Source organism: Eptatretus burgeri, chromosome 12, assembly GCF_056783735.1.
Source record: "Eptatretus burgeri isolate ZD-2024b chromosome 12, Ebu_testis_v1, whole genome shotgun sequence".
NCBI classification, from domain to species: Eukaryota; Metazoa; Chordata; class Myxini; order Myxiniformes; family Myxinidae; genus Eptatretus; species Eptatretus burgeri.
Genome location: NC_140972.1, coordinates 100,499,523 through 100,523,676, shown reverse-complemented (window position 1 = coordinate 100,523,676; position 24,154 = coordinate 100,499,523). Strand labels below are relative to the sequence as shown.

Here is a 24,154-nt window from a genome sequence, read left to right as displayed (position 1 = left end):
AGTCTGGCGGCGCTGCCCATCCGAGGAGGGTCAGGATGCGGCCGTGGTACTTGGAGGATTTTGAGTGTTGATTGGTTTCGGTTGGTCATGTTATGATTGTCCTTTCATCATTTGACTTGTCATTGTACGAGGGGAGGAGTGTGCTGTATCACGTGATTGGGTTTTTGTATATCATGACTCGCCCGCGAGGGGTTCGCGAGGTACATCAGGACGCGCAATGAAGCGGAGTTGATGCTACACTCTTGCTTCTCGTGTTCCACTGCACCTCGTACACCTCAGTATCGAGCCAGCTGTAATGACTTCTCCGGCGCCATGTGTGCTTTCATCCTCTGCACAATGTCCCGAAACGACAGCGCGTCCCCACTGGGCTTGTCCGGCGCCACCAAATCACTCAGCAGTCGAAGATGTTCCGCCGACAGCGAGGCGAGCAAGATCGACTTCTGTTTGCTCTCGTCGCCCACATCATTCGCGTGGAAATAGCATCCCAACTGTTCCGAAAACAATTCGAAGTCGTCTCCGACGAAAACGGGCACCTGTCCGTGCGCCGTGACTCGTCGATCAACCATATCCGCGTCAGCCAACTGTGGTGTCTGAGGTGCAGCGGAACAAGGAGGGCGGGAACGTAGCAGTAACTCCGCTTTATACCGCGTCCGAATGTACATCACTGCCACCCCGAGCGGGTGAGTCATGATATACGAAAACCCAATCACGTGATACAGCACAACAACCAACAGGCGAAGGCGAGAATTTTGTTTACGCTTCCGGGTTAATGTCAGTAGTTCCGGGTTGACCGTAAGTAGTTCCGGGTTAATGTTAGTAGTTCCGGATTGACGGTAAGTAGTTCCGGGTTAATGTAAATAATTCCAGGTTCATGTAAATAATTCCGGGTTAATGTAAATAGTTCCGGGTTATCTTTGCAGAGGTGATGGCGACATCCTACATGGAGCAGCTGCAGGCGCATTTCAGGACCCATAACCGTGTGAAGGAGTTCGTGGCGCACAGTGCCAAAGTGCATTCGGTCGCCTGGAGCTGCGATGGCAAGAGACTGGCGTCGGGCTCGTTCGATAAGACGGCGAGTGTGTTCGTGCTGGAGAAGGACAGGATGGTGAGTTACCGTATCGTTGTGTTTCACGAGTCGCACATGAAAAGGCTCGTGATGTGATGGCGGCTATCATTTGGAGCAGGTCGACATTGTGAAAGAGATAAAAAGTGGAAAATATTCCAACTTGGGGACATCTTATACACCGCCTAACGGCACAGTGAGGCGATACTTGGTTCCAGTGGGCTGTAGTTCTGAAAGTTCCCAAGAAAAGTAAACATGAGAAATATGTCCGGTAAGAATTAAAAAAAAAATTTAATCACGCGATTGTGGTACAACGAATAAACACAACTTCGAGAACAAGGCCCAAGTATCAACGCCTCATAACACCGTGACCGTGATTCGTTGGAATTGTGCGCGCGACGCTGTTGCGTCACGAGGTAGTCCAAGAAGAAGAAGAAGGTCACCTTGTGAGTTTCCGGTATCGCCTCACGTGCGTTAAACATAAACTAATTTTCATTTCCGCTTCGTCATCTTTATTCGTTTCTCGTCGACAAAGGGTATCAGAAAATCATTTTAATAATACATTTCAACCATTGTTTCTCCTTCACAAATGCTGCACACGTCTCCTCTTCTTCACAATTACCACGTCTCTTCTTCTTCACAACCACCCACGTCTCTTCTTCTTCACAACCACCCACGTCTCTTCTTCTTCACAACCACCCACGTCTCTTCTTCTTCACAACCACCCACGTCTCTTCTTCTTCATAACCACCCACGTCTCTTCTTCTTCATAACCACCCACGTCTCTTCTTCAAAAACACCACGTCTCTTCTTCTTCATAACCACCCACGTCTCTTCTTCTTCACAACCACCCACGTCTCTTCTTCTTCAAAAACACCACGTCTCTTCTTCTTCACAACCACCCACGTCTCTTCTTCTTCAAAAACACCACGTCTCTTCTTCTTCATAACCACCCACGTCTCTTCTTCTTCATAACCACCCACGTCTCTTCTTCTTCATAACCACCCACGTCTCTTCTTCTTCACAACCACCACGTCTCTTCTTCACAACCACCACGTCTCCTCTTCTTCACATTTACCACGTCTCTTCTTCTTCACAACCACCCACGTCTCTTCTTCTTCACAACCACCACGTCTCTTCTTCTTCACAACCACCACGTCTCTTCTTCTTCACAACCACCACGTCTCTTCTTCTTCACAACCACCACGTCTCTTCTTCTTCACAACCACCACCTCTCTTCTTCTTCACAACCACCACGTCTTCTTCTTCACAACCACCACGTCTTCTTCTTCACAACCACCACGTCTTCTTCTTCACAACCACCACGTCTTCTTCTTCACAACCACCCACGTCTCTTCTTCTTCACAACCACCCACGTCTCTTCTTCTTCACAACCACCCACGTCTCTTCTTCTTCACAACCACCCACGTCTCTTCCTCTTCTTCACAACCACCCACGTCTCTTCCTCTTCTTCACAACCACCCACGTCTCTTCCTCTTCTTCACATACACCCACGTCTCTTCCTCGTCTTCACGTACACCCTCGTCTCTTCCTCGTCTTCACGTACACCCTCGTCTCTTCCTCGTCTTCACGTACACCCTCGTCTCTTCCTCGTCTTCACGTACACCCTCGTCTCTTCCTCGTCTTCACGTACACCCTCGTCTCTTCCTCGTCTTCACGTACACCCTCGTCTCTTCCTCGTCTTCACATACACCCTCGTCTCTTCCTCGTCTTCACATACACCCTCGTCTCTTCCTCGTCTTCACATACACCCACGTCTCTTCCTCGTCTTCACATACACCCACGTCTCTTCCTCGTCTTCACGTACACCCACGTCTCTTCCTCGTCTTCACATACACCCACGTCTCTTCCTCGTCTTCACGTACACCCACGTCTCTTCCTCGTCTTCACATACACCCACGTCTCTTCCTCGTCTTCACATACACCCACGTCTCTTCCTCGTCTTCACATACACCCACGTCTCTTCCTCGTCTTCACATACACCCACGTCTCTTCTTCTTCACAACCACCCATGGCTCTTCTTTAAATATATTAATTTTCTGAGGTTTTTGTGTGCTTTGCATCTCGTCCACAAACCTCATCCCCCTCTTCCCCCTCACCCCCCTCTCCTTACCATCTCCCTCACCACTCGTACAGCACAGCGTTTATCCGTGTGTTTAACAACCATTCAAATCTCCCATCACAAATAATCGAGATCTCCGTCTGTTAAAATTGGGAATGTGGAATGAGGAAAACCATCCAAAGTAGTACTTGTAGTACTTGTAGTACTTGTAGTACTTGTGCAATCATGCACGATGCCGGTGTCATTGTAAATGTAAATGCTATCCTGTGTTTCATGTTCATGCTCTATGTATATGTGCATACATGCACAGTTTATTTACCACTACACATGAGGCTTTAATGTTTGTATACTCATGCTGCTGCTTTCAGATCAAAGAAAATAACTACCGTGGCCATGGTGACAGTGTGGATCAGCTGTGCTGGCATCCTCTGAATCCTGATATGTTTGCCACAGCATCTGGAGACAAAACTATCCGGATCTGGGATGTACGGAACAACAAGTGTGCAGCAACTGTGAACACAAAAGGTATGGGTAATGGTTACGAAAGTGTGTGTTGTGTTGTTTGAGTCTTTTGATATTTAATTTAAATCTGGTTGTTTAAGGTATTCACTATTGTAGGCTCCATCCTCGGAGTATACGACCGCATGAACACATCATACTGCATGTTATGTATGACTAGCAATGTGATGCACATCAATTACCTTTATTGGTTACCTTTGTACATCCTGGACTCCAATCCTTACACACACACACACACACACACACACACACACACACACACACACACACACACACACACACACACACACACACACACACACACACACACACACACACACACACACACACACACACACACACACACACACACACACACACACCATTCCGCACGGTGGGCTTGTCAGCCCGCCCCCTCATAGAATATCCCCACAGCTTCCCCTCAACAGGAGGCCATTTATCACCAGAATTGACAGGTTCACACCAAATTTTCGCCCCTCCCCCCCCCTTTCCCGGAAAATCCACCACGGAGACCCTGTGCCACCAATCTGTCTGTATCTGTATCTATGTCAATTGTCAATACAGTAAACCCTCCAATATCGCGGGTTCTACTGTCATGGGTTCATACTAATCGCGGGCAACCGATTGTGTTCTTCCGTTATCGCGGTATTTAATTTCGGCCAATCATGGTTTTTGAGCTGAGATGAGATGAGTCATTGTTTGCGGCCTTGTGTATGATTACTTCTCATTACGAGAGCCTTTTGCTGTTTCTCGTGCACCGTTAATTGTAGTAATCACACTACGATACAGGAACGAAGCTAAATTTAGGAATGAATCTTCATCGAACAGGAAATGAGCGATACCAGTGTATGGGAGAAATCATTGTGGATTTACTCGGACTGAGTGGACCGGTGTCCGGCAGAATCCATTGCTAATTTATCCACCTTTTCATGAGGCACCCGGGCTGAAGGCTCCAGTTCAAACATGGCTCACGGAACGAATAGAGGCGAAGGAATTTATGTCGGAGTCGGTTTCGAACGCCAAAAAGATGGGATAATTTTGGAAGAGAATGCCATCTCGTACCTTCCCATGCAAGCAGGGAATATCTGCTCTGGATCAAGGTGGCTAAGGATCGTCTTACCCAACTGCCCGATTGCTCATCTCGTTTCCCGCTCATCTACCTCACCTCACTTCACTGGCAGCTGTTCCCCACCAGGGTTCCGCAATCCATCGTGCCAACCAGTTATCATCGGGAGCATGAGCGGAATCCAGGAGAGCGTGTGAGGGGAAAGAATGGACCATCAGGCCAGATCATTCGGTGGTAGCAATCCAGCCGGGTTGTTACAAGGTGTGCCAAGGCATACAAATGACCTGCACTATTTATTTCTCACCACTTCTCACCGCTCCCACATCTCCTTTGGGTGCCAAATAAGTTACGGTGCTAAGTAATTGATTAAGGTTCTGAAGGTGGGTTAGTCACATAGGTGTACACACAAGGAAATTAGATGCAGGAGGAGGCCATTCGGCCCATTATGCCTCCGCCACATCAACACCAGACCAACTTGTATTGAAAAAGAAAAATGTAGAATGTTTTTTGTGGGTCTTTTTTGGAGATTTTTTTTTCCTCTTTGCTTCTTTCTGGGGAGGGGATTAGGCGAAGGTGGCTCTTGAGTGAGAAACGCACACCATCAACGAGAATGGCACTCAGTAGAGCGCATACCTCTCTCTGCCAGACTGAACAGTTTATGTTTTTTTTTATCCCACCAATAGTCCAGACCTGAACCACAATCAAATCGGCTTGTTCTTGTCACCTAACCAACTCGACCAACTAGTTTTGTCATAACTTGTCCACAACCTTTTGAAATATCATGCGATATATAGTTTTTAACTCCATCTCTCCATGTTGAAGAATCCCTTAAAAAATTTAAAAAATTCTTGTTTCTGGATCTGGATTCGGATCTTCACCAAAATCGAATTGATTCTTCCTTGTCACACACCTAACCTGTCCATCAAATTCATCCGAATCCGTCCATAGCTTTTTGAGATATCGTGCTATATATAGTTTTTGGCCGTATCTCTCAATTGTGAAGAATCACTTTGAAAATTCGATTATCCGGATCTTCACCAAAATCTCATGTCGCACACCAAAACCTCTCTACCAAATTTCGTCCGAATCCATCCACAACTTTTTGAGATATCCTGTTCACAGACAGATAGGGGTGAAAACATGACCTCCATCCACCTTTGGTGGTGGAGGTAACCACACAACACCCCTTGACGAGACCCCCACAGACAACACTCCACACAGATACGTACAGGGTGTTCCAAAATTACCCCGACAACTATCTTAATATATTTAGATCCACAAATGATACCACGATACTCTGGTTTATATGATACAGAAACTCAAAGTTTTGTGCACACCATCAACACACTTAATGTGAACACCGTTTGTCGTGCGCAGGACATCAGGCTCAAACTGGACAGATTTCTCCATACAGGCTGCCACTGACAAACCAGACATAATCTGTTTAACAGAAACTTTCTTCCTTCAAGATGTCTCTGGCTCCCTACTATCTCTCCCCGGTTACTCCCTCCTCCGGTATGACAGACCTGAGCCTCGTCCTGGTGGAGGAGTTGCTCTCTTCATCAAAGACTCCATTCCTCACTCTCCATGCACTGCCCTCACTCCCCCACACCCCCAGGAATACCTCTGGCTACGGCTTCCCCTCTACTCCCACGTCTTGTTTATTATTTGGCAAAAAATTTTTTCACCAAGTATGTCTGTCTGTCTGTCTGTCTGTCTGTCTGTCTGTCTGTCTGTCTGTCTGTCTGTCACATGATTCTTAGCCACAGTTTTCAAGCAATCTTTCTGAATTTTTTTGTGTATGTAGTTGACCGGCCAAGGACAGCAATGCTTAATTTCTAATGCAACACTTAAAAATAATTTATCCATGCAGTTGACAGAAGCAATTGCAGAGTGCTTAAATGTTTTTATGGGGTGGCCTTAAAAAAAAAAAAACTAAAAAAATTGTACATGCAGTTGACAAGCAATGATCCGGATCCGGATCTGAGAATTTTAAAAAGCAATTATTCACCATGAGATAGGGCCAAAAACGATATACAGAACAATATCTGAAAAGGTTGTGTATGAATTTGGATGAAACTTGGTGGACAGGTCGGGTGTGAGACAAGGCCGAATCGATTCAATTTTGGTGGAGATCTGAATCCGGATCTGAAGTTTTTAAAAGTGATTCTTCACCATTGTGAGATGGGGCAAAACACTATGTAGACCATGATATCTCTAAAGGTTGTGGATGACTTGTGACAAAACTAGGTGGATGAGTTGGTTCGGTAACAAGAATAAGCCAATTCGATTTTGGTTCATGTCCGGATTCAGATCCAGCCTATCAGTGAAAGACAAATTGTAAACTGTTCAGCCTGGTGGAGGTATGTGCTCCACCAAATACCGTTCCATTTCGCTCAGTGTTGTTCTACGAGTTTTTAAAATTTATTTGTGTGTTGTACCGTCCACCAAACAGTGATGACTATTTACATCTCGCTTGCCGATAACATGGACCGACTTCAATCCTCTCATCCCAACTCTCTCTTCCTCATATGTGGCGACTTGAATTGTCATCATTCCAGTTGGCTGGGTGTGGGTACCTCCCTCACCTGCCATGGCTCTTCAGAAAAAGACTTCTGCGACTCATTTGGATTGACACAATCTGTCAACTTCCCGACTCGGATCTCAACCAACGGTACTCCATCTCTTGGATCTGATTTTCACCAATTTCCCCGAAAATATCTGCTGTTCTTCCTCTGCTCCGATTGGTTCATCTGACCATATGCTTGTCAAAGTAAACATCTCTCTGGCTATCATTAGAGAACCATATCAGCACCATCAAGTCTGGCATTTCACTCGGGCTGACTGGCAATGACTTCAAGCAGCCATCAAACAGGACTGGTCTCCCATTTCTACTTTCTCTGACATCACCTCATCCTGGAAATTCTTTCAAAGAAATTTGCTCTCTCTCATGCACAGTTTTATCCCATCTCGTCTTCAGTTCGCCTACCCTTCCTCCCACCTATGGTACACTGAAGCTTGTGGTGAGGCAGTTGTCCTGAAACAACTTGCCTTTGTCTCATGGAAGACTAATCCAGCTGAAGGCAATCTCAGTTCCTTCCACTAAGCTCGGAACAAGTGTGTGTCCACCCTGAGTAGAGAAAATATCTGCTTTTCTTCCTCTGATCCAAGTCATGGACTTAGGGTGGCAAGTTCATGCTTTCAGCACACACAGGCTCCTCGCTGGACTTGGTATTCCAACGCTGATGGTGTGGCAAAGGAGATTGGCCACGTGCTCGTTGATGGTCGCTGGAGGATAATCCAGAACTGCAGAGTCTTGCGGAGTATTCAGTTCCTCAATACTGACCACCGGCTTGTGATAGCAACTTTGAAGTTGCAGCTTAAATCCGGGAGGATGGTACCATCCCAGCCAAGGTTGGATGTTGGCAAGCTCGAGGATGAGATGGTAGCTGAGGATGCTTTGGGGGGTCCTGAAGAGTTGTAGCGTGCCTTCAAGACCACCATCCTTGATGCTGCCGGTGGATGGCTTGGAACTCACCGTAGGGCAAAGAATAATTTTGTCTCTCAAGGGCCACTGGATACTATGGGGGAAAAGAACTCGATTTCCACTCAGGTTCAACATACAAAAGAGAATCTTTAATTTTGTATATACGGAGGAAGAACATTCAATGATTCGCAAACCAGTTTCCCAAAGCAATCCCTCTTATGCTCGTTTGACAGACAAAACATGGGGGGTTGAGACACTTGGCAATTCTACTACAGGAAGGGCTGATAGGCACAAGGTGAAATAACTCAGAACTGCAATATATCGTTGCTTTGGTTGAGAGGGAAAGTATAACACATTAATGGCAAAAGTTTGCAGTGTTAACATTGAAGAAAGGATGATAAGTTTGGGGAGGGAAGGCAGAGAGAGGTTAGAGGGATACCAAGACCTTTGCCATCAAAAGCCAACAGAGTTATTTAATTTTCCTTCGCCAGCAAGACGTTTGCTCCAGTGGTGTTATTTACTTTCTGCTGGACAATGGGGCACCTTTTCTCAGGAGCCGGCAGTAAGGCGTTCTTCTCTTCAGCAGCTTGGCAGTCCCATTTTGGAGTCCCATTTCCCATCAGTCCCATCTTCAAACATTGGAGATACGAGTCTTGGTTGTATGTATTTCAGTGAGATAAAAGCACATACGTTTTCGTGAAATACAATTCTGCTTTACTGGTATATTCTTCCATATCACTATGGAGGTCAAGACTGTCGGGGAGGGGGTACAAAGGTAAGACCTTATTTTATTCTGTGTTCAATTAAGAAAAGTACCAACAACTAGTGAATACAATTGAGAATAAATGAATATAATTTTTTTTTTCTTCCACATCCCCCCTTTTGTCCGATCAGGACAAATTTGAATAATTATATTACACATGATCACCATTTCCTGTTCCGAAAGGAGAAAATGTATCCCTTGCACAAGTTCACCCACAATAATGGCAGCGAGCGCTCGTCGGAGAAGAATGCTGTACAACGGCCATCTTGATAGCGCACCAGTCGGGTTAATGCCCGACATCTTCCGCCTAGTTTACCGCCTGTTCGTCAGCAGCTGTCACGTGTTGTAAAGGCGTGCTATCCGAGGCCAGAAGATAAGCGGGTCAGGGTGTAGATGGAGCAGCACCTAACGGGAAACACAGTCTCGGCGTTCCTTGAGCTGCAGAGAAGGTAGATCTTGGCAGGTACGAGCTTGGGCCCGACATTGGGTTGCAGATGACACTGGGTTGAAAGAGACGAAGAGGACTCGAGATGTGACCCAGAGATCCAGCCCCAGCAGGGTTTGGGGCCTCGTAGCAGCAGTTCGTGTGAAACTTTACACGTATGACTGACTGCCTGTCCATGAGGAAGAAAAATTCACACACATTATGTCATTGGTCACATGGTTTGGCAGCCATATTGGATTTACCCTCAAACCTATAAAAAATACACCACTCAAAGGAAATCTTGACGAGGGTCTGCAATCTCCGATTGCTCTTTTTCTTGTTCATTATGTAACGCACCAGTACACAAACACCATACAAAATACATTACACAAAACGAGTCCTGGCTCGAGTGTGCGATCGCAGAATGCTCTGTTTCTTGTTTATCTTGCAGCACATGCTGTGTGAAGCTTATTCCTCAATGTGGTGTTTTTTTGTGTTTCAGGTGAAAATATTAATATTTGTTGGAGCCCTGATGGACACACAATTGCTGTGGGTAACAAGGAAGATGTTGTTACTTTTATTGATGCTAGGACATACAGGTCAAAGGCAGAGGAACAGTTCAAGTTTGAAGTGAATGAAATATCATGGAACAATGACAATGACCTTTTTTTTCTTACAAACGGAAATGGAAATGGATGCATCAGCATTATGACGTGAGTACATGTGTGTGGGTTTGTATGTGTGCTTCTAAATGGTGTTCACGTCACTTGGAATGAGTCTGATATGTTGAGGTGTTTGCAGAATACGAGTGGTCCAGCTGTTGCTGGATGTGTAATCAAATATTTTAGCCGTTGAGGTAACTTTGTATTAGTTAGGGACTCGTGGAAGATCTTCATAAACACATGTACACATAGAAATAAGCAAGTGCAGAACACAATATCAAAATTATTGGCATCTTCCACGATAAGGCCGATACGAAAGCTTCTTGTTCTCACCTGGCAGACAGGACGACAGCTTCTGTTTTTAAAAAAAAAAAATAGTGTTTTAAACCACCTCTCCTCCGGTCTCACACCTTCTGCTCTTTCATTCCTCTGACCACCACCAGCTCCTTCAGGGCACACAGGTTCTTCCAGTCAACCTCTCATGAAATTTCTGAAATCCAGGCTTACCATACAACTTTCTATGTCACCTGGAAGGTACTGATCTTTAATATCAGTGAGTGGTTAGAATGATATATATATATATATATATATATATATATATATATATATATATATATATATATATATATATATATATATATATATATATATATATATATATATATATATCATATATTATAATACACATCTCGAAAAGCACGGTCTGTCAGTCACAGTCCATAAAGCTGTGTGACTGTCTATTAATCACGTACTGTTTGAATGTCGGTTGCACCCTGACTTCACACATGTATGTCTTAATTAGGTACTATTGGAATGTACCTTTCGACCCTTTTGACTGCTGAAACCCCTTCGACCGTTGAAGACCCTTTAAAACGCTTCAGACTCCAAATACACCTTAGTATAAGATTACTATGCTCATTGATGTCCTCTTAGAAGGAAAGAAGATGTTAACATTGAAAAAAACTTTTGGTGTTTGTTTTCTTATGCCCTATTGGGACCCAAGTCAAAATGTCACTTTTTCAGCATTTCTGCCATTTCTTGTAGTTCGTGAAATTTGTGCGCTTTGATATTGCAATATCTCAGGAGTCACTGAGTTCCTGGCTCACATGAACCCAAAATTTTCACGTTACTTCATTGTCTTAAACATAATATTCAAAGTACGATGAACTTGCCAAGTTGACGTCTTCAATTAATGATGTCATCTCATCAGCATAGTTCATCAAGGACCAACTCTGTCATCCCCTTCCCCTTTCTTCTTCAAGTCCTCAACTGCCCTTAACCCCCCTCCTAACCCCAAGTCCTCATACACATCCCCCCCTCCCCTAAAGCCCGTGATTCCTGTCGTCAGTTTTTCACTGAAGGGAAAAACACCAACATGGCAGCCGTCATATTAGGCTGTAGGCAGCTTCTGGAAAAATGACTCGAAATAATTTTTCGTTCCATGATTGAGGTGCTACTTGAACATTTGGGCATCAATAGACAACTATATGGTGGACTCTGGGTAAAAAGTCCTCCATGAGATATTGGCCCAACATTGTGCTATTGGGTGTTAAAGTTGTCCACCAGGGTCAAAAAGGCACTTTTTGGCATTTTGTCCATTTTCCTGGACTCTGCTCCATTAATACTTATCTTGAAACGACAAAACTTTGGGAGCAATCAGATATCAGAAGATCGTTGCCAAATCAGAAGTATTAAGGTTGTCGATGTTTTATTCGAAAAATTATCACAAATGAAACTTGATGATTTATCGAATAAAACCAATATCCAAGCAATTTTAATAATTTTTGTAGTGATCACAGCTTCATAAAGAATGCATAATGACAGATGGAAATGCGCACCGTAACATTACCCACTGTGTTTGCGTGGGTGGAACTTGCATGCTTTGTGTGAAGCAAAAGCTCATGTCCACGTCTTTATTATCACTGATGTGAAAGATCACATGATCACCGATATTCTCAAAAAGAAGAAGAAGTAGAAGAAGGAGACCAAAGTGCACACTTGGCGAAGCTCCGATCTCAACTCTTGACATTTGTTTTCGTGTGCAGAAAAGAGATTGAAATCCTTCCCAATCCCGAGTAATCGATGTTGTTGCCATGTTTTGAAGAAGAATTGGAAAAGCTTTGTTCTTGCCGTTACCTGTAAACATCTTCCATTGAGAAGGTACCTTCTGTGGTAGCCCATAGATATGGACACTTCTTGTTCCTAAAGCATTAGAACAGCGGGCATGCTGGTCGTTCTTTACAGACATGACTAGGTACAGGATCTATCCGTGACAAAGTTGGCTCGTGAACTTCAAAACTTCATTAGCTGAGTAATCATTCGTGGAAACAAGGGTAGCCAAATTGCCGAAAGTTTCTGGTGTGCATCCATTGGCATGTGTCAAGCCCACTGCATGAATCTTCAGCGCAGTTCCGATGGGGTATATAGAGACTGCAGCATTCTGAACTTTCTTCTCGATGGTGTCCAACAAATATGCTTTGTCGGTTTATGCCAAACCACGATCGCAACTTGCTAGTCGGAGCAAAAAATGATTAAGAGTTGTAGTGTGGTTGGTTGATGTGTGGTGGTTAATACAAGTCACGTGTCGAACTGCCGTGTCAAAGCGATGATGAGAAGCGGATTGCAGATTTCTTGAGAATCCGCTGTGATCGCATCTCTTTGTGAAGGCCAGTCCATCTATGGAGTGGGAGCCCAGAAGGTTTATTCATGTAAAAAGCACCACAACTGTGGGCCTCATGCTTTGATAGGGCACTCCCCCAACATCATAAAAATGAATTGCTGCTGGGTCTGGGACATAGCTTTGTACCCCAAATCACTGGATTATTGATGCCATTACTGAAAATCCTATTTTTGTCAATATCTACATAACAGTTCATGGTATCATCACAAATAAGGTGTCTATTACATCACAACAGTACATGGTTTCATCACAACCGGTATCCATACACTGAACCGACAATATCCGTCACAATCATCCAGATGTCATCACCACACTTGTTGAAACCTTTTAATACATCCGATCGGCATACCGGCCCTTATTGGCTCCTCTTGCCCGTCACCCATACCAATTCCCCAACTCACCAGCATACCCCCGAAAGCAAAGCATGGCTAGTCGTGGCAATGGGTAAAGGTAAATTTAGTACAATGTGTCCAATTACCACGAGGGAGTCTGTTCAATACCAGCAGCACCTGCTGCAGCCAATCTTATATCCTGTGCCAATTAAACCCATGGTTCTTTTCCCAAACTGAGAGACCCTTAATCACAGCGATTTATGGCAGGTCTCAAAATGCTGGCTGTCCCAGAGCCTTGGAGAGGATGCTCAGCCACATGCCTGGGCGGTCACCTACTCAAGCCCTGACTGGCCCTCAGTGGTGCCATCACCAAAGCATGACCCACACCACCTTTCCCTAGTGGTCCTCTGGTGCACCATGCTAGGTGTCTGGGAGAAACACCTCAATCCCATCCAGGGTCCGGCAATCCCATCGGCCAGAGACACTCGCTCAGATGGCGCCCTGATGGACAGGGGACGGCACACTCCACCAGACTCCCCATGGGGCCCAGTTAATGCCACACCAGTGGCTGGACCTAATGTCCAAATCCTGCCAGTGCAGCTTCGCAGCTGCCTGGCTCAACCCAATATCACAGGGGGGAAATTTCCCATGAGGCCACATTAACCTCACCTCGTCCGAATTCAGCAGCCAGTGGACCAACTTCCACCAAGGCTGCTTTAAAATAATTTCCCATTTAAATTTTAAATTCCCAGCCTCAAGTATCCAATTTTGGCAACATGCTGTGGCCCCATTGATATTTTTTTTTTTTTTTTTTTTTTTTTTTTTTTGTATACCTTGGTCGAGGCTCGTATGAGAGCGAACACACAACTCACAGCAAGGAGGCATGAGACAAGAGGGGTGGGAGTGGAAGGGACAAAACATTGGGGAACAGACACAGGTGAACTGTGGAAGGGAGAGGGATGGGGATGGGACGGGGAACATGGCGAGGAGAAGATGGACATTACAGGGACTTTCAGGAAGGAAAGCAGAAGAATTGAAGGAAGTGGGCTTGGGTGGATTATCGGGTGTAGAAATGATCGAGCATTTGGGTGGGGGAAGATAAGAGGTGTTGGTGAACAGCTGTTTTGAACGCCTGGAGGGAAGAATGGGAAAGAATAGAGTGAGGAAGTTTATTCCAAAGGCGGGAAAAAGACGAATGAAAGACTGAAGATGAGCAGTGATTCGTGATTTTGGTAGTTTTACCAGAAGGGGGTTGTTGGCGGACCTTGAGCGCCCTGTGGAAATGTGGTTGGGACAAATCGCAGAGAGAGCAGGGGGGGCAAGGCTGGAGAGGAGTCGGTAGAAGACAGAAAGACCACCGACTAACCTGCGGTGATTGAGTGAGAGGCCCAATGACTCAGCTTCATTGCGGGAGATGCCAATGATCTTAAATGCCCTGGTTTCGACAGCGTGAAGTCGAGAAAGGTGGGAGGCAGGAGCACCAGCCCAGAGGGGAGAGCAGTACTCCATCAGGCTACGGACAAAAGCTTTGTAAGTGGTCAGGAGCTCAAGAGGGCCGAGGAAGGACTTTGCACGACGGAGGATTCCCAGTCGGCGACTGGCTTTTGAGGCAAGGTTGGAAATGTGACTTTCCCAGGAAAGGTCATGGCAGATAGTGAGACCCAGAAGCTTGAAAGAAAAGACTTCTTCCAGAGGATTGTTGAGAAAGTGGATGGGGGGGTTTTGTAAACGGTCCTTTCGAAGAGACATAGTGAGAGTGTGAGATTTGTCTGGATTGAAAGACATGTTCCACGTGTTGGACCAGTTTGTGATTTTATCCAGATCTGCAGTGAGCGAAGAAGCTGCTGCTTGCCGGTCTGAGGGATGACAGATGGTACGGCAGAGGGTGGAGTCATCGGCAAAGAGAAATAGAGGATTTTCCAGAGAGTCCGAGAGATCATTGATGAAAACCAGAAAAAGAACAGGGCCCAGAACGCTACCTTGAGGAACTCCAGCCTGCACAGGAAGAGGGGATGAAAGAACTGCATTTAGGGCCACACGTTGACTGCGACAGGAGAGGAAGTCTGCGAGCCATGAGTGGAGATGGCCTTGAATACCATGGGAAGAGAGTTTGGTGAGTAGGGCAGGGTGCCAGACTGTGTCAAAAGCACGTGATATGTCCAGGGATACGGCTCGGATTTCCTGTCTGGCATTGAGGACCTCCATCCATTGATGGGAGAGCAGTAGCAGCATATCCAGGGTAGAGTGACCTGGTCTGAAACCAAATTGATGATTGGAAATCAAGCCATTGGAGAAGAGGAAGGATTTCATGTCTGAAGCGATGATGGATTCCATAACCTTGCTGATGATTGGGAGAAGGCTGATTGGTCTGTAGTTACAGGGATCTGTTTTTGCACCTTTTTATGCAGGGCAGTGATGTTAGCAGATTTCCAAGCAGATGGCAGATGACCTTGGGAAAATGAGAGGGTGAATAGAACAGAGAGAGGGTGAGCAAGAGCAGAAGAGCAGGCTTTGAGGACACGTGGGCTGATGCCGTCTGGACCGGTTGCAGAATCTGACTCGAGGTTTGAAAGCAAGCTCTCCACCTTGTCAGGAGAAAAGGATACAGAGTCCAGGGACAGTTTGATGCGACTGGGTAAAGTGGGTAGAGATAGTGATGGGTTTGGGACACAAGATTTAGCTGCAAACACCGAGTTTAGACATTCAGCTTTATCACGTGTGGAATCAGCAGTGCGGCCATTTGAGGTAAGGGAGGGGATGGAGGGGGAACATACACCAGACACAGATTTGATTAAACGCCACCAGGATTTTGAGGAGGGAGAGAGGTTTGAGAGTTCAGACTTGAGATGAGAAAGATGTTGTTTTCTGGCTCTCCTGAGGGTAGATACACACTTGTTCCGAGCTTTGTGGAAAGAACTGAGATTGCCCTCAGTTGGGTTTGCTTTCCATGAGGCAAAGGCAAGTTGTTTCAGGACAACTGCCTCACCACAAGCTTCAGTAAACCAAGGGCGGGAGGAAGGGTAAGACAACTGAACACGAGAGGGGATAAATCTGTGCATGAGGGAGAGCAAGTTTCTTTGAAAGAATTCCCAGGATGAGTTGATGTTTGAGAAAGTAGTGATAGGAGACCAGTCTGTAAGTTTGATGGCTGCTCGGAGACCCTGCCAGTCGGCTTGAGTGAAATGCCAGACTCGACGGCGGTGAGGTGGTTCTCTGATAACAGCCAGAGAGATGTCCACTTTAACAAGGACGTGGTCAGAAGAACCAATTGGAGCGAAGGAAGAGCAGCAGATATTGTCAGGGAAATTTGTCAAAATCAGATCCAGAAGAGATGGAGTACCATTGGTTGAGATCCGGGTCGGGAAGTTGACCGATTGAGTCAGTCCCAATGAGTCACAGAAAGCTTTTGCTGATGTCCCATGGCAGGTGAGAGAGGTACCCACACCTAGCCAACTGGCGTGATGACAATTGAAGTCACCACATAAGAGGAAGAGAGAGTTTGGATGAGAAGATAGAAGATGGTCCATGTTTTCGGAGAGTGAGGTGTAGATGGAGTCATCACTGTTCGGTGGACGGTACAGTACACATATAAACATGAGGTGGGAGTGGAGGGGAAGCCGAAGCCAGAGGTATTCCTGGGGGTGTGGGGGAATGAGAGCAGTGCAGGGAGAGTGAGGAATAGAGTCTTTGATGAAGAGAGCAACACCTCCACCAGGACGAGGCTCAGGTCTGTCATACCGTAAGAGGGAGTAACCAGGGAGAGATACTTGGGAGTCAGACACGTCTTGGGAGAGGAAAGTTTCTGTTAGGCAGATAATGTCTGGTTTGTCAGTGGCAACCTGCATGGAAAGATCTGAAAGGTTTGAGCGAAGGCCCCGGATATTTGAGGTCCACACTTTTAATGAAGAGGTAGGGGAGGAGGCTTTGGGTGCAGGAGGTGGAGGGGAGGGGGAGGGTAGGACGAGGGACGAGGGGGAGGTAAGCAGGGTTGCTGAAGGAGTGTGGGGCATTGCAGAATAGCGAGGGGAGCGGGCCGAATGACGAGGAGAAAAGGCTCTGCGGTGCTGCGGGACAGGGGGCACAAGAGACAAGGAAGATGGCAGTTGAGGATTTGAGCAGGTGGAGTGAAGAGATGGAGGTGAGAGGGCAGTGGAGGGAGGCAGGTTGGTGGATGAGAGGGGGGCAACTTAGAGAAGGAAGAGTGAGGGGGATGAAAGGTGGGAGAAAGGTGAGGGGGAATTTTTGAAAGAGGAGAGAGGGGGGCTTGGAGGGAGAAGAGTGGGATGGTTGCTTTGAGAGTGAGAGTGAGGGGTGAGGGGGTGAGTTGGCACTGAAGTTGGAAAAAAAGAATGGTTGATGGAAAGCGAGCATCCATGGCAAACTGTGGTTTTTAAAAGTTTTAGGTCAGAGATGCGATTTAACACAATTCTTGATGGATGCAATGAAGGCGAATTCAGAGCATGGAGAGAAGAAGCGCTGTAATCGTTGGATTTTTTAGGCAAGGAATGAAGGAGAGGTCGAAAAGGGAGCAGTCTGTTAAAATAGCAGAAGAGTAGTGCATTGTGAAACAGTAAAGAGTACCACAAGTGTGAGAGAGGAAGATGAAGCATTATAAGATCGTTTTTGTTGTTAATATTAATGTATGAGAGAGTTCAACAGATTAGGTCATGGAAGTGTAAAAAAAAAAATCGAGGAAGAAGACGAGGAGGAAGTTAAGAGGAAGAAGAAGAAGCAGAATCGGGAGAAGGTGAGCGTGTCGTTGTTGTTGTTGTTGTAGGGTATTTTATTTTTTTTTTGAGATAAGAAAGAGATTAGTTGGGAGAATGGGGGATGTTTGGAAAGTGGGGAGGATCAAAATTGAAGGTAATGGGGAGGATAGAAATTGAAGGTAATGGGGAGAAAAAATAAACAACAACAAAAAAAAAAACGATCGAACACCGAGTGGAACCGGTAGGCCTCAAGCCTAGGCCTAGGCCTCAAGCACCAGGTAAGAACGTCGACAAAAATACTCACAAAATAGCACGATTTTTGAAACAAAACCGAACTAGCAACACACAGTAACATGTAGGTAAGAAAATTAAACAGTTAAAACGGGACAAATAACAACCGGAAACTTAGCTTTGAGAACATCAGCAGGGAGCCCCGAAGGAGACCTCTCGCTGCTCCAAAACCGGAACCGGAAGTCGAGAACTTTTTTAAACCCCTGCCCCGCAGCTGCTAACACATACCTTGGGCGCCGAGTCGACCTCGACAGGTCTGGCAACCTCGATACCAGCTCACACCTCGACGGACGTAACCTCATTTACCAGCGTAAGCTCTGACCTGCTCACTTGTGGTCCGATCTCGCTTCCACATGTCGCTGGCTCGGAGAGCTGACTCACCGGCTCAGGCTCGGCCGCTTGCACGTCCACCAGAGCTAGTGTTACGTCGCAAACTGTCAGACCTGGGCATGCCAGAAGAACCCCTAGCAGGTCCAACTGCACTCCTGCAACCACCATCCAACACATGACATAGGTTGTTTCACACAGCTCAGGGCCTATCTTCTCCCCCTTGAAACCATCTACCGTTCTCATCACGTGGATGGTCTCTTCCCATCGGAGCAGAGTGACATTCCCACTGGCACGATGTTCCTCCAGGCCATGACCCAACAAACATGTCCTTGTGGAATTTTCCCTCCCCCTCCCCTCCCCCCCCCACTCAACCAACTTACCATTCCACCTTTACTGTGAAACCTCGCTGTTTTCTTTCTTATTTCTCCCTGTATATTTCTAATTTGTACAACCAATTCATCTTTTTTGATTAATATTATCCATTTTACCATTCATTTCCTTAATTCGTCCAATAATTGAACGTGGCCTGGGTGGACATTGCGCCCGTTTCCTGGTTAGACCGCTCAGGAGGGGGGAGATTCTTACCCTAGGCTCTTCCCCATTGGAGCCCACCCCCGGCTCTCCTCCTTCATCCTTGCTGCCCCTGCACACTGCCATTTCGTGCAGCATTCCCAATTTTGAGCAGTGATCTTTTTCCCACATGTACCAAAGAAATTCCAAAAAACAATATTTTTAATTTGAAGCACGTTCTACTACACTCTTCTCACACCAATCAACTTTAATCTAGAAGCCTTTGGGTTCGAGGATCTCACTCCTGATCAACAAATGTCGTGTCAAGCAGTTGATTTAACACCGACTACTGGACAAATGGACCGAACTGGCTTTTTACTCCCTAGGTTCAATTTATTGGGAGGTTCATGCACATGGGATCCTTAGTTCTGATTTAACAGGGTTTATTCCCCTTTTACAAATAACGGGAAGAATAGAACATGAGGTTGGGGGGAGAGACAGATTTTCAATAAATTATTCTTTACAGTGCAATCAAGCATCTGAAGCGCCACACTCCAGTATTAACCACGGACGGGGAAGGGGAACAACAACCGAGTGAGGCCTTATCTCTTGTGGAGACTAGATTGTCATCAAAGCAACCACAAACTAGCAGACGAACAGGCGGCGACCGGAGAGCCAAAAACGAAAACCACCCCTTGGGAGGTGAGGAAACCCCAATGGGGAAGCGACCAAAAAACTGCCACTCCCGAGGCGACCAAACCACGTCTCTCCCAGGAGAGTGGAGCCCACCCCCCCCCCAACCCAGGATCCCTTGAAATTCCTCCCCTCTCTTGATGACACCACTCTCAAATCTTCTCCTCTCTCTCTCCAGATGTCACCCCTCTCAAAACTACTCCCTCTCTTATCCAAGGCCTCATCGGCGCATCACACGGAGATTACAGAAGGTTCCACATACAAGTCATTCACTTTAATTCCTAGCTATTTAGTGGACAACATATCACCCTTCGTATGATACATATTCAAACAGGATGATTCTTAAGTCAACGTTACTCTGCTTCATACTGTTATGGTTGTGGAAATTCGCATTACACCATAAAGGGTCCTCAGGTGAGATATCTCGATAGGTCCATGTGTAGTTAGCCCACACCCGTTGTATAGAGGGAATTTATGTGATCCATCCGGGCTGCGACGCTTTGAGTTTGCCATTTTTCTGTTCTATCTTACATTTCAAACAAACAGCATCTCAACAACCATGCCATCCCCACCACAGCGCCAACCACACTACAACCACGCCACCTCCACCATCTACGCTACCACATCTTCGCCACTCGCCATTCAGTAAGGCCCGTGCGGTTACGATCTCCGCGGAGGAACAAACAAAAACCAACAACGATGCTCGGGGGCTTTTCCCGCCTATTTCTCCCGTTTAAATTCTCCGCGCTCGGTGTGGTGGAAGTGCAATCCGAGCCGGGGGTCAAAGGTGAGAAAAGGTGGGGGCCTCTTTTTGGGGGAATAATTCTCTGGCCCTGAGCCAAAAACTGACTTCCCCGGCCCCCACACGGGGTGGGGTGGAGGGAGAGCGAGAGGGCACGCCCCCCTTCGAGAGGCTTCTCCAAGAAGCTCGAAGGGAGGCAGGGCCGTAAACGGGGCGGAGCGAAGGGCGGAGCCCCGCGCTACAAAAGCGCGGACAACACGGACCTTAAATAAGTTGAGTTGGTTTTTCGAGGCTTCCTGTCACCGAAGAGAGAAGTTGTCTTCGAGGCTTCCTGTCTGCTTGTCTTGTCGGGGGAAGAGGTCCTGCGCTCGCGGCTTGGCGAGCGACCTGTGAACGGAGGCACGGACGGGAGACGCGGCAGCGCCGGTTGTGAGGTGGACCTGCGCGTCCGGACGAGGAGTGCGGGAGAGGGTTCGCCGGCCGCGAGAGAGGTCGGGGCCAGGCGCGACCACGCTGACGGTCGTGGGTGAGGGATTCACCAGCCACGAAAAGGGAAGTCGCGACTTCTTTTCCTTTTCCTTTGCTTTTTGTGTCAATGCTTGTGGTGGCGCCGTCTGTCAAGTAGTATTGTTTTAAGTGTTGCCGTGTGTCGGTCTTAGTCGGTTGGAGCTCTGCATTTGCTTCTATTGTTTTAATTGTTTTAACTGTTTTATATGCATTTTTCTTTTGCTGTATATACGTGCCTTACGTGCCTTCTGTGTGAAATAAATGTGCATTGTGTGAACTTGTTCCCCGTTTCACTGCGTCCTTTCCTTTGAATTTCCATATTGTATCATGTGAGGGGTTCGTAGTGGGTTTGAAACGCCCGGTAATTAATCGGAACCGTCGAGGCCGACGATAACACCGCTCGGTTATCACTGTAGTATGGAACGGACCGCTCAAGCGGTTTGTGTCCGGAGTCGGCCTGTGGCGTGGTACGATCGCCCGGTCGACCACTCGCGCAGGTACTTAGGTAGGTCGAATTTGGCGAGCAACCCTATCCTGCGTGGGTGGGCAATTGGCACGGTCGTGGTGAGGTTAAACCCCCACCCGTAACTAGCTCCCGGCATTGTTCTGAGAGGGTCACGACTGAATTGTTCGTTCTAGTGGGTGAGGTGGCCACCATTCGAGTCGAGCGGCCGATCGCACGCCGGCGGGCGCGAATTCGCAACACTGGTGTCCGGGAGTGGGATTCGAATCAACCCCGCCTCCAAGCTAAATTCACGGGAATTGGTCCAGGGGTGAGTGGAGTGACCCCCGATTCCCTCCAAATTACGAGCATACTAATTTAATCCGTTACGAGAAACAAGATGGAGTCTCAAGGCGAGCGGGTGTCGGGGGTAGATATGGATTTAGAATGTGTAGAATCCATGGCCCAGGATGAAAGCCCCGAGCAGGACATGTCCGTGCAGGATGAATTTCCCCAACCGAACCCAGAGCCCGAAATGGGCATGGTAGCGGCCGCGGTGTATGACACCTCCCCTCCCCCTCTCCGCCAAAACCCCCCGATCCTGGCCGAATTGGCTGAGCCGAGCGCACTCGACATGGCCCAGCTATTCGCCATACTGGCAGAAATGAAAGCAAGTGCACAATAGATGAGTGATACAATGGATGCGAACATGCAAGCATTCGGGAGCGGTGTGCGGACACTGCGGGGTGAAACGCAGAGCGTGGGGCAATGTCTGTAGGCAGGCATAATGGCGACACCACATGCTGGGACGAACGAGCTGGGGGGGGGAGTGCAACGGCTGTCAGGCCCGCGGTGGGGGCAGGTGAGAAAATAATTCGGGAGACGTGTAAGACGAGACGCGAGGTAAAGAAGGCAATAGAAAAATTAAAAGAAAGCCAGAAGGAGACAAAGGAGGGATTGAAGGTCGTAACGGTGGAGTGTGAGAAAAGACTTCAAGACATGACGCAGAGAGTTGATAAGCTGGGACTGGAGGTAAAAACGGAGACAGTGGAACTGGGAAGACGGGTAGAAAACCACAAGGGCAAGCCGGAAGAACAGTTAGAAGCCAAAGCAAGCTCGGAGTGTGCGGAGATGAGAAAAGAATTAGAAATAAAAAGAAAATTTCTGAGTTACAGAAACACTAAAACAAAGAAACTGGATTACAAAAAGAACTGAGGATGTTGAGTGAGGAAAGAACGAGAACGGAGAATGAAACATTAAGGAACCACACTGTACAGATCGAACAGCTGGAAGCGAAGGCCAGATTGCAGAATGAGGAACAAGAAAGACTGTGGAAAAGGAAATACAAAGAACAAGGAATGAGACAGGAGATTGAAGGACACAACGAGATTGGATTGGGAAGAACGAGAGGAACAATTAGATAGAAAACAAAAGGAACATGAAGCCGAGGTTGACCGATTGAAAGAAAAGGCGAGGCTGGAGTGCGAGGAGATAGACAAAGAACAGCGAATGAAACAAAAGGGAAATTAACCAAATGAAGAGAACCATGAAACTGGAGAAGGAAGGACAGGAGAGGAAACAAGGAAGAGTAATGAGAGAACAGCGAATGAAACACAAAAAGGAGATTAACCAAATGAAGCAAAGCATGAAACTGGAGAAGGAAGGACAGGAGAGGAAACAAGGAAGAGTAATGAGAACAGCGAATGAAACACAGGAAGGAAATGAGCCAATTGAAAAACGATGAGATTGGAAAATGAAGAGCAGGAGAAACTGTGGGGTAGAAAACAAGAACAATGTGAGTTTGAAATTGAACAACTAAAACGGAGAGCAAAATTTGAGTCCACGAGATTGAAAAACTCCGGAAAGAGAACGAACAACTCAAAAAGCTCAGAGAGGAAGAACGACTCAAATGGGAAGGAAAATGGAACCAGGAAGAAACAGAAATAAGGACCAAGGAGAGGAAATGTACAGAGACATGGGAGATAGAGGGCGAATTGGATGGGGTTAGTGACGAGCACACACACACTGAGATAATGGGGGCGAGCTGGCAGAACTTGTGGGGACCTGGTGCTAGCAGCTCGATGGCCTCCTTCGGGAACGGAGGGAGACGCCATGCTCCCTTGAAGCGAGTCACGACCAGGTGGGTTCGGTCGTGCTTCGCGGGGTTGAGGGCATGAGTGCTGCGGACGGGTGCACGAGGAGCTTGGGGTGTATGGAGACCCCGGGGACCCTTGTGGGGACACAAATCCCCAGTGTGGTTGTGCAGGTGTGTGTGTTTGCGAGTGTGCGGAGATGCGTGCTTTCCAGCACGCAAGGTGTGAGTGCGGCCCCGTGTGTGAGTGGTGTGGTGGCAAGTGCGCCGACGTGCGTGCGTGCCCAGCGCGCCGGGTGTGGATGAGGCACCACGTGTGAGTGTCACCGCGTGTGCGAGTGAACGGCCAAGTGCAAGGGAGACAGCGTGTGTGAGGTCGCTGTGTGTAAGGGAGATGACGGTGGGCATGAGCGAACATGCAGCCGCGTCTCCCGCTGTGAGTGGAATGTCGAGATGTGTGAGTGTCGTGACACGCAGGTGTGCGTAGGGTGAATGAAGCTTGAGCGCGAGAGTGCGACGGAGACAACGGCGACAGAGGGACAAAAGCCGAGTAGCGGCCGTAGATGTATTGGGGACCGCGCCGGGTTTACCCAGCAGCGAGGTCCGTGCTGTGCAACGCACGGGGCCGCCACGTGCTCTCTTGCGGGAGTGAAGCCCGGTCCGGAAACGCCAGCGGTGAATGTTGCCAATCCTGCGACGGACGAAGTTTAGGCGGATTGCGAATTTGGACCGGAGGGGTTCTCCACGCGAGCGTGTGTC

The 24,154-nt window shown here is 47.3% G+C and overlaps 1 protein-coding gene across 4 annotated transcripts in view; it reads left to right on the top strand.

The window, feature by feature from the left end:
* Positions 1 to 854: 854 nt before the first annotated feature.
* Positions 855 to 24,154, top strand: part of THOC3 (THO complex subunit 3) — a 69,553-nt gene continuing 46,253 nt past the window's right edge. For all 4 annotated transcript variants that reach the window (XR_015050074.1, XM_085849088.1, XM_085849087.1 and 1 more), the window contains exons 1-3: positions 855 to 1,105; positions 3,515 to 3,671; positions 9,908 to 10,118. Coding sequence is in view for 3 of the 4 variants with exons in the window: in XM_085849088.1 (XP_085705214.1) it covers positions 926 to 1,105; positions 3,515 to 3,671; positions 9,908 to 10,118 (548 nt within the window). In the remaining variant the exon portion in view is untranslated. The remainder of the gene's footprint in view (positions 1,106 to 3,514; positions 3,672 to 9,907; positions 10,119 to 24,154) is intronic.